General features: G+C 55.7%; 2 protein-coding genes across 5 annotated transcripts in view; both read left to right on the forward strand.

Moving 5' to 3' along the window:
- The window catches only part of POMT2 (protein O-mannosyltransferase 2), a 44836-nt gene extending 41105 nt beyond the window's left edge, over nucleotides 1-3731 (forward strand). For all 4 annotated transcript variants that reach the window (XM_086709157.1, XM_086709158.1, XM_086709160.1 and 1 more), the window contains 2 exons: nucleotides 16-130; nucleotides 1226-3731. In XM_086709157.1, the coding sequence (XP_086565283.1) occupies nucleotides 16-130; nucleotides 1226-1331 (221 nt within the window). In that variant the 3' untranslated portion in view covers nucleotides 1332-3731. The remainder of the gene's footprint in view (nucleotides 1-15; nucleotides 131-1225) is intronic.
- Nucleotides 3732-7066: 3335 nt separating this feature from the next.
- On the forward strand, nucleotides 7067-12869 carry NGB (neuroglobin). The gene is made up of 4 exons (XM_086709162.1): nucleotides 7067-7384; nucleotides 8744-8855; nucleotides 10134-10253; nucleotides 11675-12869. Exons 1-4 carry the CDS (start codon nucleotides 7296-7298, stop codon nucleotides 11807-11809), a joined length of 456 nt encoding a protein of 151 aa, XP_086565288.1. The 5' UTR covers nucleotides 7067-7295; the 3' UTR covers nucleotides 11810-12869.
- The last annotated feature ends 5664 nt before the right edge of the window (nucleotides 12870-18533 follow it).

The raw sequence follows: 18533 nt of genomic DNA on the forward strand, positions 1-18533 counted from the left end.
TCTTCTTTCCCTTAGGTATTCTGTGGGACACTCTCCTGCGGCTCTGGGCCTGGAGCCTGGCCTCCTCTTCCCTGGCCAGGGGCCTGTATGTGGTGGGAAACCTGAGCCTGCTCCTGGGAACTGCCTACAGGTGAGTATTCCCCACTCCTTGCATAGCTGTCCCCCACTCTCCACCCACAAGTCTGATGCCTCTGCCCTGGATGCATTTTAGAATCCCCTGGGATTCTAAAGCACTCTGCTTTTAAACTCTGCTTTTAAAGCACTCCGGTAACTGAGCCCCACCCCCAGAGGCTCTGATTCCATTTTTCAGAGCTCCCCAGGTGACCCTAATGTGCAGCCAGATAGGAGAAACAGGGGCTAACTCTGCATTGTTCCCTTTTACCAGTAGGTTCCAGGTTTTATATGACCATGGCTCCCTACCAGACAGCTCTGGAGGAGGCAGGGTGAGGGAGAGGGTGGGAAGAGTGGTGTGGGCTGTGGCTCAGAATAACTGGAAGGAGGGTGTTTGGCAAGCCTCCCCTCCGCTCCCCACCTTCATGCCAGTCTCACAGATCCCCTATTGGGAGTCACCGGCCTTTAGTGCTGCCAGGGAGGCAGCATTAAAGCATGAACTGCAAATGGTGGGTCTGTGACCTGAGAGCACATGCACATTATAACATATACTCTGAGCCAAACAGCCATGACCAGACCCCTGGGCTGGTCTCTCCCTGGGGCCTCTTGGGAGGAGCCCTTTCCTTCATTGTCATTTTTTTTTTTTTTTAATTTTTTTTTTTTTTCAACGTTTATTTATTTTTGGGACAGAGAGAGACAGAGCATGAACGGGGGAGGGGCAGAGAGAGAGGGAGACACAGAATCGGAAGCAGGCTCCAGGCTCTGAGCCATCAGCCCAGAGCCTGACGCGGGGCTCGAACTCACGGACCGCGAGATCGTGACCTGGCTGAAGTCGGACGCTTAACCGACTGCGCCACCCAGGCGCCCCTCCTTCATTGTCATTAAGTCAGCATCTGCTAAGCTCTCAGACAACAGTGTGCCCAAACAGTGAACCCAGACAGACTGTGGTGACAAGAACAAGCAGATCTTGTAGGTGGAGAAGACCTAATGAACTCTAGTGGGGGGCGGGGGGTGAGGGGGTAGGGGGGTGGCTGAATTTCAAGGGTCTGTAAGGCCGCTTGCTGATGCCAAGGCACTGGATGCCACCCGCCCCCCTCTGGATTCTCTCTCACAGCTTCTACCTCTTCCACCCTCTGGCTTACGGGATGGTTGGTCCCCTAGCCCAGGATCCCCGAAGTCCCATGGCAGGACTAAGGTGGCTTGAATCATGGGACTTTTGAGGCTACTGCAAGGACTTCAGCCTGAGTCCAGGAACTTTCTGGGCATAGCCAGCTGTGCAGCCAGCCCTTGGACCCTCCCAGCTGCGGGCGAAGCTGCCCGAGGAGCCTGAGGAATTCTGCTGCCTTCCAGGACCGAGCTCTGGGGGCACACCGGGAACTTAACCCAACACAAGGGAGAGCCGCGGCTCTCTCTGCAGAGGTCCCACCACTGGGAATGGCCCAGCAATAGAGAACACCACCTCTCTGGTCTGTTTCCCCAAGTGTGCAACATAAGGAGGGATGTGTGTGGGGGTGTGAGGGTACATGTGCCCATATACCTGTGGAATATAGACTGTGACTGTGGACAGCTGAGTGTCATAAACTCAAGAAATAGTCCAGGGCTACAGTAGTATTTTCTGGTATTTTCCTTCACACTGGATTTGGTTTGAAAGTAAGACCATCATAAATTCTCTGACCTCCAAGAAGGCTGAGCTCACCGACCCCACTCTGGGATATCACCAAGGCCAGAGCAGACGGGACTGTCCACGCTGCGCCGCTCTCCTCCCAACAAACAGAGCGGAGCACCTCTGGGCTGGAGGGCCGGCCTCCCAGCTGCTTCCCGGGTGGCAGCTGCTGGGAAGTCTCCAGAGCAAGGCAGCTGAGAGCTCACCAGCCCTGGCTTCCTCACTCTCAGAGTATTACGTGATGTCTTGTGGGAGGAATGGCACCCTATCCTGGGCTGCTCTGTGTTCGCAGGGCCTGCTTGCCAGAGGTGTTTCTTGCTACTGTCCTTTTCCCTCTGCATCCAGCCTGGCTGCGCCAGTGGGGCAGATGCACTCTCCTGATGGCTGGGAGAGCCTTTGGGGCCCCTTTCTCAGCAGCCGAGGGTGATGGGCAGCAGGGCAGGGATCTGTGGTGCCGGGCTGGGGTCCCAGTAGGCCGTGTGGCCCGTCCGGATTGATGTCCCTGTCACTCATGAGGTGTTCCTTTTACTTCTCTAGTCTTCCCCCGCTGACACCCCATTTCCATTTCATTCCCCTTCCTCTGTGTCACTGTTTCACTAATCTCTTTCCCCAAGGACCCAGAGCACCTAGAAATGCAGCAAAGCTTCTACTCTCTGCCACTTTAAAGCCCAAGGAAGCAGCTCAGAGCTAGCTGTTCCTTTCACTTCTTCCCCAAATAGAAGAGATTAAGGAAACCCTTGGGTGAGAACCGAACCAGCCCAAGGCCAGCTCCTCAGCCTGCCTCCCTCCCGCCAGTACATGACAGAGTATTTTGTCTCGGAGGGCTGTGATGCTTCCAGGTTTAATGATGAGGCTCTGCCACACTTCATCTTCCCTCCTCTGTAGCCCCCACCAATTCTGACAGGGTCAGAGCTCTTTAGAGCATCTCTGGGAGGCGGTTGCCACGGAGACTGGAAATTGGTCCCAGGGACAGACTGTGCTACCTACTGGGAGGTGGGGAGGGAAGCTTCTGGCCATCCTTAGCCGTTCGGACCAGCCATCATTAATGTTAATAGAGGAAATGCAGCAATGTCAAAAGCAAGGCAGGTTTGTTAATTAGATCTGGGGTGTGATGACCTCCCTCTCCCAGGGCTGCAGCCCTTTTGACTTCCCCTGGCAGGAAGTGCTGCCTGTGTGCTGAGTCTGGGCTGTGTGCTTAATTGCATTTCTGGAAGGAAAGAACAGGGATGGAGAACCTCTGCTTGCGCTTTCCACCGCACCGCTGTCTCTCCTCCCCAAAGGCAGAGAGTTGGTTTCTTCTGAGCTGGGTGGGGACAGCCATTTGGGTGGGCTCTCCTGCCCACCCAGGGCGAGTGCAGGAATCTGTGCTTGCCTCTCAGCTAAGAGCACTGGCCTGATGACAACTGGGAGGTGGCTGTTGTTCCCTTGCACCTTCTTCTTTCCTAATAGGAACTTGTTGGAAGGGAGGAACCCTGAAGGAGCCAGAGGGGCAGCCACTCTGGGGGAGGGTGGGGAATGAGAAAGCTCAGCCACCTTCCTCCCCGTGGCTCCCTCCTCATTTGGCCACACTGGGAATGAAGGGTTCCTCCATCTTTTCTACTATGTTCCAAGGATGAGAGGATTGCTTGCTCACTCCCCCCGCTTCCTCTTAGCCCAGATGAACAGACCTTTCTCTGGAGACGAGGCTGTGCGGGTGGACGCAGCTGCAAGTGTTCAGGTTCTGTTGTTGACAGATGCTGGGGAGAGGGGCTGTCGGGGTGGTGCCCTGAGTATGAGCTCCAGTGCCCAGGAATCGGCGGAAATGTGATCTGCCCCACAAACTTGCTGGTGGAGGAAGAAGATGTTTGTGAGCACAACCTCCAGCCAGCTTCTTGAGCCACGATTTTATATTAAAAAAAGGTTTCCACAGATAATCAGAGGCCATTTACTTTTGTAATAAATAGCCCTTGTTTTGAAAGCCATGGTGTTCTTGTTGTACTTAATTGAACCTGACTTTCCCTCGGGCTCCCAGAAAGAGAAGAATGTTTTGGGGGCAAGAACCGTTCCACCGTGTCCCGGTGTCTGAGGCCATTCTAATTTCAGCAAAGGCCCTGGCTGGGCAGGTGAGCCCCGTCACCCCGAGGGACATTGGGGCCCTCCCACGTACAAGGTTACTTGAGTAATGAGGGCTGTTCTTTTATTTAAACTTCTCCCAAAATAAGTCGGAAGCTGGACTGTTTCTCTGGTAACCTGCCACACAGTAGGGCAAGGAGAGTGGAGAGTAAGAGTGTCCATGTCTGAGACAGCCACACAGCCCAGCACTGTAGCAGCTGCCATTGTGCTCGCCAGAGGCCCCGTCTCGCAGGGGTCTCCTGTCATCGGGAGTGATGGCGAGCGTCCCAAGAGGTGAGCGCTGGTGTGTGTGGGGCAGTGGGTGGAAGAGGAGAGGAGTGGCACTGCCCTGTGAGGTGCAGGCGGCCTGACTCCCCCTCCCCCCTGAGACAAGAGGGGCTGGAGGAGGCAGGGAGGGGGATGTGCAGAGCTTCAGGGGAGGGAAGACGCCGAGTCCAGGCAAGTTAGGAAGGGACCAAACACACTTGACCGGCACAGCTTAGTTTACTAAGCACCAACACATCAGTGATACTTCATCCTCATAAAGGCACAGTGAAGTCAGTGCTGCTTTTGTCTCCATTCTACCCATGAGAGATTAAATTATTTGCCTCAACTCTTGTGATTAGTCAATATCAGGGCCAGGACTGGACACCAAGTTGGGCTTTTTCTGTTTCTCCGGCTTGGTCCTGGGATAGAAGCACCTTCCCAGAACAACAGACAACCCTGGGTCCCCGGGGAGAAGGCCTGGACTCAGCTCAGAGGTGTCCACGTTTAGCACGTTCCTTTGTGCATTCTGCTTAACGCATCCACAGTGCACCCGGGGCCCAGTGTTTCCTGGTGCACCCAGACCAGTGGTTTTCTGGGAGGGGAAAAAAGGCCTGGTGGGTAGCACTTGCCAATTTCCATGGTGTACATATTCTCACCATGGCCCATTTCAGGCTAGCAACCTGATGTCACTAGATGAGAATCTGGAAAGATCAGTGCACACCATCGGCTCTCCGAGGCGATCTAAGAGCCAGCTCCAGTATGCCAGTACCAGTACACCAGTCAGGAACCACTGACCCAAACCCAGTGACCTTGGTTTGGTCTGAACTACGGATAGAGCTCTTGGTCATGGTCCATTAAAGTGAAGGGGCAGAGGAGCACAGAGGTCCAGAGAACAGGCTGGAGTCAGACTTGAGGGCAACTCCTGGCCCCACCGCTTACAGCCATGTGATCTTGGGCTAGTTACCGAACCCCTGGGCTTCTGTTTCCTCAACGGTATAACCAGATTGAAACAAATGGTACCTTCTTGGCAGAGACAGTGTGAAGACAAGGAGTAAGTGACGCAAAGAGCCTTGCACAGAGTTGGGACAGGAGTGCTCCATGAATGCCAGCTCTGTCACTGTCTACTGTTGACAGTCCACTCAGTGACAGCACTGGCTCTAGGACAGCACTCAGCTCTCCTCTGTTAGCACCTCCTGCCTGAGTCATGGCAGATGCCAGGCAAGGAGGGGAGATCCTGGGAACTTCTGATATGGACTCAGACCTTCTGTCTCCTGGAACCTCCTCTCCCCTCTCTCCCACTGGCCCTGCAGAGGCCCAGCTAGTTTCTCCAGCCTCTTCTTCCAGGGAAGCAGGGATTACAGTGCACTTAACAACCCTTCTCCTGGCTCTAGAATTCTAGGCAGAGTGAGTGCTGACTCTACCACTTACCAGCTAAAACCATTAACTGCCATGAACTAACTTATTAGACCCAGACACTTTCTCCCAAAGGAGAAAGGAAGCAAGAAGTTCTCAAGTAGAGACTGTTGCCAGGAAATGCAGACTGGGTAGAGTGGGAAACCTTAGATAAGCCAGGTGGCCTGCACAGAGCACAGAACATCTGGGCACTGAAAGGTGAAGCTCACCAGAGACATAATATGGCCTTCTCCCCCCTGACCTGCTGACCTGGCTGTAGGGTCATGGGATACTGAATGAGAAATCTAGTCCCCGATCTCAGACTCTTTAGGACACAAGCTAGGCCTTCTAGCCTGGCTCTCCTGCTCAGCCCAGAGACCCCAGAGATGTGTGGGGAGGTGGGGAAGAGAGGAATGGGACACACCCCCACAAACTCCTGGGCATGGAGCCTCAGGCTATTCGTGACCACTGGCCCTGAGCACCGCCTTGTGTCCATGGAACGAAAGGAGGTGGGCCAAAAGGCCCCTAGAGACCTCAGTACTCAATCCCCTTACCGTATGCTGAGGACACTGAAAGAGAAGTAGGCAGTCAGGCTGAGAGGAGCTGGGCTCTGAGACTGGAAATGATGAAAGATAAATGGGGGTTTTGCCCTGCAAAGCCCGGGCCACTCACACTGGGGTGGGACCAGGGGAACTTTGGTGCTTGAAAGAGAGAGGCTCAGGCCTGGCAAGTGGTCAGCTTCACACCCTGAATGGCAAGCAAGAGATCGCACTACCTGAACTTCAAGTTAGAGGATGAAGTAGTACTTCCGTTTAAGTTTTTTGAAAGTCTATTGAAAGTCGTGGAATAGCATGTTGGCACTTAACTCCCTCAATGTCCAGGTATTGCAGTGGTCACTCCCGCTGCACCCCAGACCTGGCCCTGGCCAGCAGAGCTGGGGTTAGAACTGGAGCTCACAGATTGCTAAAGATGATGTCTCAAGAACACCCAGCCCTGCCTGGAAATGGCTGCAGTCTCGGCCCTGTCCCTAAGGCTGAGAGCCCTGGTGGCCCCCAATGTGCAGGGATGGGGAGAGCGGATGCCTCAGACCCAGAGCTAGGGCAGAGAGCCTCTCCAGCCTGGGCCTGGTCACACAGGCAGGTGCTGGGCTTCCCCTGGTCTGATTTCCGGGCGGAAGGAAGGAGAACCTGTGCCAAGGGGGACTAAGTCTAATGCCTCCGGGTAGCGCTTGAGGGAAGCTTGTGGAGAGGTGTCACATGCAGAGCCTCCTAAGGTGATCAAGTTCCACTGGGTGCCCTAACCAGCAAGTGGTGATATCATCACCAGTTTCCAGATGAAAACCTGAGGCCCAGAGAGGCTCGACGTTTTCTGTTAAGCTCTGAAGCCCAGGCATTTCCCAGGCCACCAGGTCGTCCCTGGCCACAGCCGGTTGCCCAGAGATGAGCGCCTTGACGGACGGAGGAGGGCGGGGGCCGCGGTTGCTTTAAAGCGCCCCAGGCGGGCGGCGCGGGGCGGGGCGCTCTCGGAGCCTCGGGGCGCGCAGGGCGCAGCGGCCGGAGCGGGGTCCCCGGAAGCGCCAGTCCGGCGGGCACGGCGGGGCGCCTCCACCTAGGGCGGGTAGGAGCGGCGGCTACACCCCGCCCGGCTGAGGCGCGGGGGGCCGTAGGGGGTGCGGAGTGGCCCGCGTCGCCGCGGAGATGGCGCGGCACGTGCGGTGACGGTGCCCGCGCCCCGAGGGTCCCAGCCTCGCGCCCCGCGTCCCCGGGCCAGCATGGAGCGCCCGGAGCCCGAGCTGATCCGGCAGAGCTGGCGGGCGGTGAGCCGCAGCCCGCTGGAGCATGGCACCGTGCTGTTCGCCAGGTGAGGGTTCCCCGAGCGCCCCGGGGGTGCGGGTGGCGGGGTGCCTCGCCAGAAACGGGCTCCCGGCGGCTGCACCGGCGCCGGAGGAGGAAAGATTGGCCCTCTGCCTCGGCGGCGCCGGGGCGCTTCCAGAAGTGCGCCAAAGGAGCGAGCGCGGCGACGGGTGGCGCAGCCCCTCCTGCGCTTCCCCGGGCGGTGGGCGCAGCCGTGGGGGGTGGGGGGGCGGGCGGCTGTCCTCCCCTGCGGATCTCCTTACACTCTGGCCAGCGGGCTCTGCTCCCCGCGCTGCGCCCTCTCCCTGGCTCTGTTCCTGAGTGTTCCTTCCTTGGGTGGTGCCTGAGGGGTGCCCCGAGGGCCCGTGAGGGGAGGGTGTGCCTGGCTCCCAGAGGGCAGGCACTGGCCAGGCCCTAGGAGTGCACACTTCAGGCCGCCAACAGAAGGATAAACCTTTCGGAGGAAAGGACCAGGCTGGGAGGAGAGAACAGCCAGGGAGGGGACGATACACGCCCACATCTCACCCCTGGGGAGACGGGGAAGGGGTTGCCCAGACCCAAGGGCACGGAGGCCAGTCTTCAACCTTACCTCGAGAGTCTCTAGGTAACCCCTCTGTCATCACCAGAGCCAATGCTCTGTCACCATGGTTTTTCAGGAGCCTTGGCTCCCAAAGCCAGCCCGGAACTTCTGAGGAGGCTTTTGCAAACCACCACCTCCCCCCCCCCCCAACAAAAAGGGAAAAGGGGAGCCCTCTGTGGCTCTGCTGCTTCTAAGCTGTGTGACCATAGGCAAGTTACTTAGAGTCTCTGTGCTGTCAGCCTGGGATAACAGTTATACCTACTGCTTAGGATTGTGAGGGATACAGAAGTTAACTACGTGTAAAGTATTCAATGACCAGTAGGTGTAAGGAATTCTCAGTAGTATGGCTATCATCACTGGCCCAAGCCCCCCCAGACATGATGAGACTCAGACGTTCTGACCCAAGAGTGGAAGAGAGAGAGACAGAGACAGAGAAAAGACAGAGAGACAGAGACAGAGAGAAGGGCTTTCCTATTTGAGGACCCCTCCCTGTCCCAGCCCTCTGAACTGTTTATGGAGGGGCTTCTCAATGCTGGGTCCTGTGAGAGGCCTAGAGACTCACTGAGGATGCCCCTCAGAGCCGGTGGAGGAGGAGGGAAAGGAGCACTGGCAAAGATGGCAAAGGGGTCAGTGCCCGGTTGGTGGATGTGTTCTAGGTTTCTGCTGAATCCCTGCACCGCCCACCCCCCCCCCCCCCCCGCCCGCCGCCACTGCTGGGCAGCTAGGGCTTGCGGAGCTGGGGGGGGGGGGGCCTGTAGGGACTGACACCGGGGCCTCCCCCCACAGGCTGTTTGACCTGGAGCCCGACCTGCTGCCCCTCTTCCAGTACAACTGCCGCCAGTTCTCCAGCCCAGAGGACTGCCTGTCCTCCCCCGAGTTCCTGGACCACATCAGGAAGGTGAGACGAGGCAGAGCGGCCTCTGAGATACAGCAGAACGCCTTCCTGGGAGAGAATGAGAGACTTGGGATAGGGAAGGTTCCTCCTGCCCTGGCCTGGTCTCATTCCCCTCCTGCTGCTCCCCCATGCCAGGGGCATCTGCTCCTTGCCTTCTGTGCTGAGCCGGGCAGAGTCTGGGGCACCCTGTGCTCAGCCAGCTGGTCCCAGCCCCACCCTTGCCCTCAGCCTTGTCCCTGGCTCCTGAGGGTGGTGTCGGCACTGATCCACTAGGACCATCTGCCTATGACAACCAAGCTGGGGTTCCCCTTAGAGGCTTGTGACTCTCACAGTGCCTCAGTTTCTCTTTGTCCAGGGTGGACAGCACCATCCAGCTGCCAAGTTTAGGGCTTTGAGACCCTTAGAGGGGAGGAGCTGCCTTCACAGTATAACATTAGTAGTTTGGCCACTGTTGAGTACTTCCTGCATGCAGACTCAGATTGCCTTGCACTCCCTTCCTTCCTCCCTCCCTCCCTTCCTTCCTTCCTTCCTTCCTCCTTCCCTTCCTTCCTCCTTCCCTTCCTTCCTTCCTTCCTCCTTCCCTCCCTCCCGTCCTTCCTTCTTTCCTCCCTTCCCTCCCTTCCTTCCTTCCTTCCTTCCTTCCTTCCTTCCTTCCTTCCTTCCTCCTTCCCTTCCTTCCTCCCTTCCTTCCTTCCTCCTTCCCTCCCCTCCTTCCTCCCTCCCTCCCTCTCTTCCTTCTTTCTTTCTTCCTCCTTTGATTTCTTCCTTTTCTTTCTTTTTAAAACATTTTATTATTGGGGCGCCTGGGTGGCGCAGTTGGTTAAGCGTCCGACTTCAACCAGGTCACGATCTCACGGTCCGGGAGTTCGAGCCCCGCGTCAGGCTCTGGGCTGATGGCTCAGAGCCTGGAGCCTGTTTCCGATTCTGTGTCTCCCTCTCTCTCTGCCCCTCCCCCGTTCATGCTCTGTCTCTCTCTGTCCCAAAAATAAATAAAAAACGTTGAAAAAAAATTTAAAAAAAAAACAAAAACATTTTATTATTTATTTTTAAGTAATCAATACACCCAACATGGGGCTCAAACTTACAACCCCAAGATCAAGAGTCGCACGTTCTACCATCTGAGCCAGCCAGGTGCCCTGATTGCCTTACATTTCTGATCCTGGAAAACTGAGGGTCCTGGTGACCTCTCTTACTTCTGTTTGGAACCCCCATCTGGACTGTGGTTGTGAACAGGTGGCACTGCTCTGACCTCTCTGATTCACTGCTCCTCTGCCTTGGCAGGTGATGTTTGTGATTGACACTGCGGTGACCAATGTAGAGGACCTGTCCTCGCTGGAGGAGTACCTTGCTGGTCTGGGCAAGAAGCACCGTGCCGTGGGTGTGAAGTTCAGCTCCTTCTCGGTGGGTAATGGGGCTCTCCCTCTCTCTGGAGCTCCTGACCTGAGGCCACCACTCTCCCTGTCCTCCCTGCCCACCTCTTCTCTCTCCCCATTCCATACCCTGAGATGACTAGGGCTGGGGGCCTGCATCTGTGTCTCCCCCGCCATGTGACCCCCCGGCACTGCCTTGACCTCTCTGAGCTCTGAGCCTCCAATTCTTCTTCCGTGGTGTGGCTTCTCTTAGAACCGTGGAAACTTAAGGAGCCTTTGGGATTCGCCAGTCTGTCCGGTTTCCTATCACTGTGTATAAAACCATCCCAAGCAAACGATTTCTGGGTTCGGCGGGGCCGTGCTTTTGCTCCGCATGGTGGGGCTGGAGCCACTCATGTACTGCACTCAGCCAAGAGCACGGCTGGGGCTGGTGCATCCAAGTTGGCCTGTCATCCTTTGGGGCCTCTTTCCCTGTGGTGTCTCGTTATCCTGTGGTGTCTCGTTATCGGTGGCCTAGCTGAGCTTCCTCGCAGAGCGGCAGCTGAGTTCCAAGAGGGCAGAACCCCGATGTGCCAGGACACTTCCTGCCTCCGCTTGCAGCCCCCTTGGTAACGCCCATTGGCCAAAGCCAGGCATGCGATGAGCTCAGGCTCCAGGTGGAGGGACCCCACTCAGGGGGCGTGAATCCTTGAAGTGTGGTTCACTGGGGGCCACGGACGTGACAGCCTACCCCGTAGTCCCGTCACCTTGCCAGATGGCCAGCACACCGAGGAAGGGACCACGCTCACCTTGGCCTCTCTAACTAGAGCACTGGTGCGGTGCCTGGTCTTTAGTGGATATTCTGTAAACATTTGTGGAATAAGTAAGCGATATTTTGTTATGGTTACTAACAAACAAGAGCCATTATTATTCTTGAAGGCTCACTGTGTACAGATGCTGTGCTAAGGGCTCTTTATAGATGGTCTCATTTAATCATGCCAGCAATCTGGTAAGTAGGAACTTTTACTTTTCCTGTTTTACTGATGAAGCAACTGAGGCTCAGGTTGTAAAACTTGCTTGAAGCCACACAGCTCATAAATGGTGGAATCAGGAAGTGAATTCAGGTCTGTCTGGTTGCAGAGTCTGGGATCTTAATACCATGAGTGCTGCCGTGCAGAGGAGGAAACTGAGTCCTGGGGGCAGTGACTTTGCTTGGTCTGAGCTGGGGGTCCCAGGCAACCATGGGATGGTTGCAAGGCTGAGTGGAATGAAATGCTTGGTTCACTATAAGGCCTCACATTTAAGGGAAAAGGGGACCCGATGTGGCACCCAAGGATTGGGGCAGAATCTTGCTCGGGAAGCATGGACCCTGTGCAGGAGAAAAGAAAGGTCCAGGCCTCAGTTTTCTCACCTGTGGAATGGAATGATGCCTTCCTGCCTTCAGGAATGACAAGGTGCCGCTTGCCTCTGCAGACGGTGGGTGAGTCCCTGCTCTACATGCTGGAGAAGTGCCTGGGCCCTGCGTTCACACCAGCCATGCGGGCCGCCTGGAGCCAGCTCTACGGGGCCGTGGTACAGGCCATGAGTCGAGGCTGGGATGGCGAGTAAGAGGCAGCCCCTGGCCAGCAGCCCCCACCTGGAGGCCCCCATCTGTCTGTGTCTGTCTGTTGCTCTGTGTCTGTCGTAGCCCAGCTCCCCTTAGGCCTCCTTGCACCTAGGCCCTTGTTCCCTTGACCACCCTGGAGAGGTGATGGAGCAGGGCTGGGTCTCAGTCCTCCTCATCTCCGACTGCAGACAGGGGTGGCTTTTCCTTCAAGAAGGGGCTTCTGGATTTCCTTGTGTCCCCAGTAGCTTTTCCCTGCCTGCCTTTTTCCCCCTCTAGCATCCCCTCCTCTGCTAAGAGAGGAGCAATGTTTGGGTCACAGAGGTGGCACGGGGCTGGGAAGGTGGAGATCTTTGAGAGCATGGACTCTGGTCATCCATCCTTCTCAGGTGAGCTGGGCCAAGCAGGGAGTGGGTGGCTGAGCTTCGGGCACCTTCCCATTTTGCCTGCTTTCCATTCTTCTCTCTCCCAGGGGTGTCTGCCTTTCATAAGTAAACAAGAGGGACCATTGTAGCCTTCATGGTGAAATCACAGGTGGTAGGGGCAGGTGATCAAGAGAACTGCTGGGGAAGGGAGAGCTGACCTGGGTCTGTGATGGGCTCAGCGGGGTCCCAGGGGCCTGCTTAGATGTCACGTGACAGAGTAGTTTTTCTTTTGCTGTTTCCAGTTCCCTCCTTCAGTGCTGCTGCTGGGAGCTCCTTTAGTACCACTCTGTAGAAGCCAGCTAGCCAGCCAGGGCGGGGTGGGGCTGGGGAAGGGCACGGAAGGAGGGGGATTTCACTCCAAAGAGGCCTGAGTTCTGGTGGCTGTTCCTCACCACCCCGCCCCAGCAGGGCTGGGTCTCACCTGCCCCGCGCTGCCTCTCTGATGCTGCCCAAATCCACTGCCGGGCACAGCTCCCCACGTTTAATAGCTTGTGTGTGTCTGTACTTAGGCTTCGATAGAAGAGAAAGCAGCAGGGGAGGCCCTCTGCCCTTGCCCAAGCTGTCTGCACTTTTACCTTTTGCTCTGTGCTGTGGTTGTATAAACTCATGAGGAATAAACCTGTTCTGTGTGCCTCTCTGACCTGCTGGGACTGGTCTTTTCTTGGGTGTCAGCTTGTGGCCAGACGAAGCTGTAAGGTGGGGGATCTAGGGCAGGGTGGGAGGATGGGGTCAGGAGTGCCAAGGCCAGAGAGTGGATATAAAAGAAAGGAGAGGCTTGGGGAAGGCAAGAAGCCAATGGCAGAGATGGACCTAGGGGTCTGTGATGGAAACTGGCTAGCAGGGCACCAAATTCGGTTCCTCTTCCTCTTAGGTACACAGCCAGACTACATTTCCCAGCCTCCTTTGCAAACAGGTGGGGCATGTGACCTAGTTCTGACCAACAGAATGTGTGGACCTGTGCGCCACTTCTAGACCTGGTCCTCCCAAACTCCTGCAAGTTCCTCAGTGCTCTGTCATCCCTCTGCCAGCCCGATGGAGATCTTACAGTGACCTTGAGGGCCATGTGTTGACTGTGGCAGAGCCACAAGATGGAAGGAGCCCGGGTCCCCGAATTGCTGCTTGGAGGAGAGCACCCACTAATCCGAAGTGTCTGGTAGGGCCAAGGAACTTCTCCATCCTGTGGAGCAAGGGCCCATTTTGAATTTTACAGGAAAGAGACACAAACATCTATTGTGTTTGTGCCATTATATATTTGGGGTTGTTTTGTTACAACATGCACCCACAGTAATCCAGGGTCTGAAGCAGTTCACTGGTCAGGGGTCTGAGAGCCCACCTCGTAGGGGACAAAGTGAGGCCAGGGATAGGAATGGGCCAGGCACCAGGACAGCAGCAAAGGGCACCAAAGACTCATAGGGTCCCTGAGGAAAACTTCTAGAGCCTCCCTGGTTGGGCAGGTGCCAATCCCAGGATGGGCTTTTTTAAGGAGATTGAATGGGTTTGCCTGCAGTGCACCTTGGAGTTGAAGAGCCGGTGTGAGAATGTGTGAGTGTGTGTGAATGTGTGTGTGGTCAGGAAGAGCGAGCAGATGCGGGTAGAGACCCAGCCAGGAACATGCAGCAGCATTAAGAGTGGGCATGATGGGGCACTTGGGTGGCTCAGTTGGCCTGGTGACTGACTCTTGGTTTTGGCTCAAGTCGTGATCTCATGGTGTATCTCACCCAGCGTCGGGCTCTGCACTGACAGCACGGAGCCTGCTTGGGATTCTCTCTCTCCCTTTCTCTCTCTCTGCCCCTCCCCTGCTCTCTGTCTCTCTCTCTTAAAAAAGATAAATAAACATTTTTGTTTTAAACGTTTATTCATTTTTTGATAGGGACAGAGCGTGAGTGGGGGAGGGGCAGAGAGAGAGGGAGACACAGAATCTGAACCAGGCTCCAGGCTCTGAGCTGTCAGCACAGAACCCGACATGGGTCTCGAACTCACGAACCGCGAGATCATGACCTGAGCTGAAGTCGGACGCTTAACCGACCGAGCCACCCAGGTGCCCCTAAATAAATATTTTTAAAAAACAAAGAGTGGGCATCATGTGAACAGCCTTGTGGGGCCCCGGAGCTGGGCTGTGAACGGTTGGAGGGGCTCCGCTTGGGCCCACTGCCCTTGCCCTGAGGCTTCGGTTTTCTCAGCCAAGACTAATGTTGCTGGTGCCTGCAGGGCCTCTCTAGCTCCCAGCTGGGGCCTCATTTTGGATAAGCTCTGGTGACCCAGCCTGCCAGGCTGTGTGATTGCAGACATGGTCTGGAGCATGCTGGGGATGCTTTTCTCCCTACGGCACCAAAAGCATTTTTTCTCGAGCCCCAAAGGCTCCAGTGAGAGAAGGCCTCCTTCACGAGACCTAACAGCTGAGACTCAGGCAGCCAGCCTCCTGAATGTTTGTCTGGGGTGACCTGCCTCTGGAAAGGCCAAACACCCTCCTTTGACCTGGGTCTTGAGCCATTGTAAGCATGGGCGCGTTCACCTCTCTTGAAGGCTGCCTTTCTACTTGTGTGTGCACCCACGCATGCAAGTGTGTGTGTGTACATGTGAGTGTGCGTGCATTTGAGCGTGCGTGCATGTGGGATGGGGGGTCGTTCCTTCTTCCTCTGTGCCAGTCTCAGCCCTGAATCCTCTCTCTCCTGTATTCTTCCGCATTCTCCCAGCCATCTCCCATCTTCTACAAGGAGCCAGCCCTCCCTCAGCCCCTTCCCGCTCCAGCTACTGCCCTGCATCTCTACTTCCTTTGATAGCAAAACTCTACAGAAGTGTCTTTCCTTGCTGTTTTCATTTCCTCACGCCTATGAGAGAATGGGAGCCTCCTTCACCCAGGCTCTCGTCCCCGCCCCTGATCTGCTACCACCAAGGTCACCCAGGACCTCCGTCCTGCCCAGTTCAGAGGTTGAGTCCCACTCCTCACCTTGCTCTTCGGCTCAGTAGCCCTTTGAAGAGTTGATCACTCCTTCATTTTAAATTTTTTATTATGGGGGCGCCTGGGTGGCTCAGTCAGTTACGCTTCTGACTTCAGCTCAGGTCACGATCTCGCGGTTCGTGAGTTCGAGCCCCGCGTCGGGCTCTGTGCTGACAGCTCGGAGCCTGGAGCTGCTTCAGATTCTGTGTCTCGCTCTCTCTCTGCCCCTCCCCTGCTCACACTCTGTCTCTCTCTCTCAAAAATAAACACCAAAAAAAAAAATTTTTTTTTAATTTTTTGTTATGGAAAAATATAACATGCACAAAAACCTGAGCCTAGTGAATCTCTGTGTACCTCAGCCAGCATCCGTGTGAGCAGCTCAAGATCTCCCCCACCTCTTTTATTCTCCTGGAAAGTTTTTTAAAATAATAATAATAAAAAAAACTTTAGAGAGAGAGAGCGCACGAGTTGGGGAGAGGAGCAGATGGAGAGAGGATCTTAAGCAGGCTCCACACTCAGCGGGGGAACCCGAGGCGGCTCAATCCCATGACCCGGGGATCGTGACCAAAGCCAAAATCAAGGGTCAGTGGCTCAACTGACTACACCACCCAGGCGCCCTCTGCTGGAAAGTTTTAAAGCAAATCTAAGACTTCATGCCCTTGTAAAGTCTTCCATAGGGACATCTAGCTGATTCCCTTTCCGCTTTAATCCTCGCCATCAGCATACCTATAGAGATGAGCAGTGTCTCCTCAACATTGCCTAATGCCCAGTCTGTGTTCAGATTTCCCTGATGTCTTTCTGCAGGTGGTTTATTCAGTCAAGGGCCACACATTGCATCTGGTTGTGTCTCTTAAACTTTCCCTCCCCTCTCCCTTCTCCCCACGCCTTTGATGTGTGGGAGAAACCAGTTCACTTGTCCAGTGGCATTTCCAGCATTCTGACTTGGCTGATGCCTCCTCAGGGCGTCTTTGAACTCACTCCCCTCTGCCCTGTATTCACTGTCAAGTGTGGTTAGTGCTGGGGCTCCCTGCTTACTTTCTGAATCCCTTCCTTTCCTTGGATTCTGGATGCCAGGGTTTCCTAGTTTTCCTCCTTTCTCATTCTTCATTCTCCCTGTGGACCCCCCCTCTCATCTCCCTCGGACCCCCCCTTAGCTCCTGCCCAGGTCTCAGCCAGTCCCATGCTTTAAACACCTAGATGCTGATGACTCTGGGTTGCATCTCCAGCCTAATGCCCCCCACTCCAGACCCCGGTGTCCAGACCCTTGCCCAATGTCCCTACTAGGCATTTCAAACGTAACACAACCAAAGTAGAGCCTGGTATTTTCCCTGCACCTTCCAGCATCCTCTGCCTTGGTAAACCAGTATACCCAGCTGTTCAGGCAGAAGAACTGGGAGCCGTCCTCACTTCCTTGCTTTCTCTCAGACACCACATCTAATCCATCCATGAATCCTCAGACCTGTTTCGAACTTCTCCATCTCTCTCCTTGCTCCCCGCCTCATTCTTGTTGGAGCTACCATGCCACATCTCCTGGATGCTTCCAACAGAGCCCCAACAGGTTTTCACCTCCACCTTGTTCTCACCCAGAGGCTGCAGTGATTGCTTCAGAACCTTAGGTGATCACATCTCCCTCCCCATCCCCACCCCCAGCTTGGAAACTTCCAGTAGCCTCCACATCACGGGGATAAAGCCCAGGGTCCTGCTGCCCTCTCAGATATGGCCTCACTCTGCTGTGTGCCCTGACCCCCCCACCCCCACCCCACTGCCCCAGGGCCCTGTATTTGTTCCCGGGCCAGATCGGCCCAGCACCCCCTTCATGCAGCCCCCACATGCCTCATCCCCAGAAAAGCTCGTTCCAGATCCTTCCCATCTACAGTCACTCCCCTTCTTCTCCAGCTTTGTGTTTTTTTCAAAGCCCTTGCCCCTACCTGACACCCACCATATACATTGGTTTATCGCACTTATAATCTATTGCAAACAAAACGGGAAGACTTTGGGCTCTGTGTTTAGAGGAGAGAAAAGAGGTAATTCTTCAGACCCTTGGTGAAGGGGACAGGGTAGCCGGAAGGGACCCTTGAGGCCCCACGTGTGTCTCTCCAGCCCAAACAACAATTACAAAGTAAGATGATTATAATGGAAGTTGTGTGGGCCCTGGGTATTAATGGCTTATAAGACAGAAGGCAAACGTTGGGCCTGTTGATTACCTACCTGTTGCCTGATACTTGAGCTCCCCGGAGGCAGTGTGAGGGGAGGAGTGGCCTCTCAGCCTGTGGCTTTGTACTTATGTACAGGTTGGGGGCCCCCTACTTCCTCCCCAAGGCTAGAGACAGTGTGAGGTGCTTAGACCAGTTTCCCTTCCTCCAGGGGTGTTAGGCTGTGATTATTTTCCCCACCCACAAGAGCCTTGCCCACTCAACCCTCCTCGACACTAGAGTCCCCTGGTGAGCTTTTGTAAAATAGGGGTGTCTGGGCCCCATCCCAGATTTGTTTAGGGATGGGACCTGGACACTGGGATTGTTTAAAATCTCCCAGGAGACTCTCATTTGCAGCCGAGATAGAGAACCCCAGCATTTGAGGCTGGAGATATGCTGGGCAGCTATGGGTTGTCAAGGCCCAGGGGCCACCCGATGTTTAGAAAACAGCTCTATTGAGAAAACTGTGCACTGCCTTCCCATAAGCCAGGCTCCTCCATCCCCGCCACACCACCGCCCCCAGGGCCTGCCCCAGAGTGGACTTAGAAACCTGGCTCTGGACAGCTTGGAGTGTTCTCGGGACAGAACTGAGCTATCCCCAGCACGACGGGATTAGGTGGTGGGGAGCCAGCCCTGGAGGTGCCTGAAACCACCCCAAGGGTTGGCCTCCAGGCACAGCCTCTTGGAGCCCAGTGCCCTTCTGCTTCCTCCCCAGCCCCACAGAGTGTAGCATGACAGTCAGGTGCTCCAGTGCCCTGTTGGGCAGAGTCCTGTCAGACTGGGATCCTGGGCCTCCCTGGCACCAGGCCTCCCTCTTGGCCTGTGCCCCAGTCCCACTCCAGCCCAGCTATATGGACCTCCTGGGCCTCCAGTGCTCCTGGCCTGCTGAGAGAAGACTGACCAATTCCATTGTCCGGGACTTGACATGCTTGGGGCTAGGACCCGCCCTCTGTAGCTTGCCTGTCTGTGTCTTTGTCTCTCCCTGAGCAAAGTCCCCTGAAAGGTCTGCTGAACCAAGGGATGGCCCAGGGCCTGTGATCTGGGGGACCCTGGAGGCTGCTGGCCCCTGGGAGGAGACCCTGAGGGGCAGCTGTTGTGGCAGGGCTTTGAGGATCCTAGGAAAAGGCCCCTGGTCCTCCAGCAGCCATCAGCCCACCCCTGTCTCCAGGCCTCA

The sequence above is a fragment of the Puma concolor genome, chromosome B3, assembly GCF_028749965.1.
Source record: "Puma concolor isolate L17-30 chromosome B3, mPumCon1.1.hap2, whole genome shotgun sequence".
NCBI lineage: Eukaryota > Metazoa > Chordata > Mammalia > Carnivora > Felidae > Puma > Puma concolor.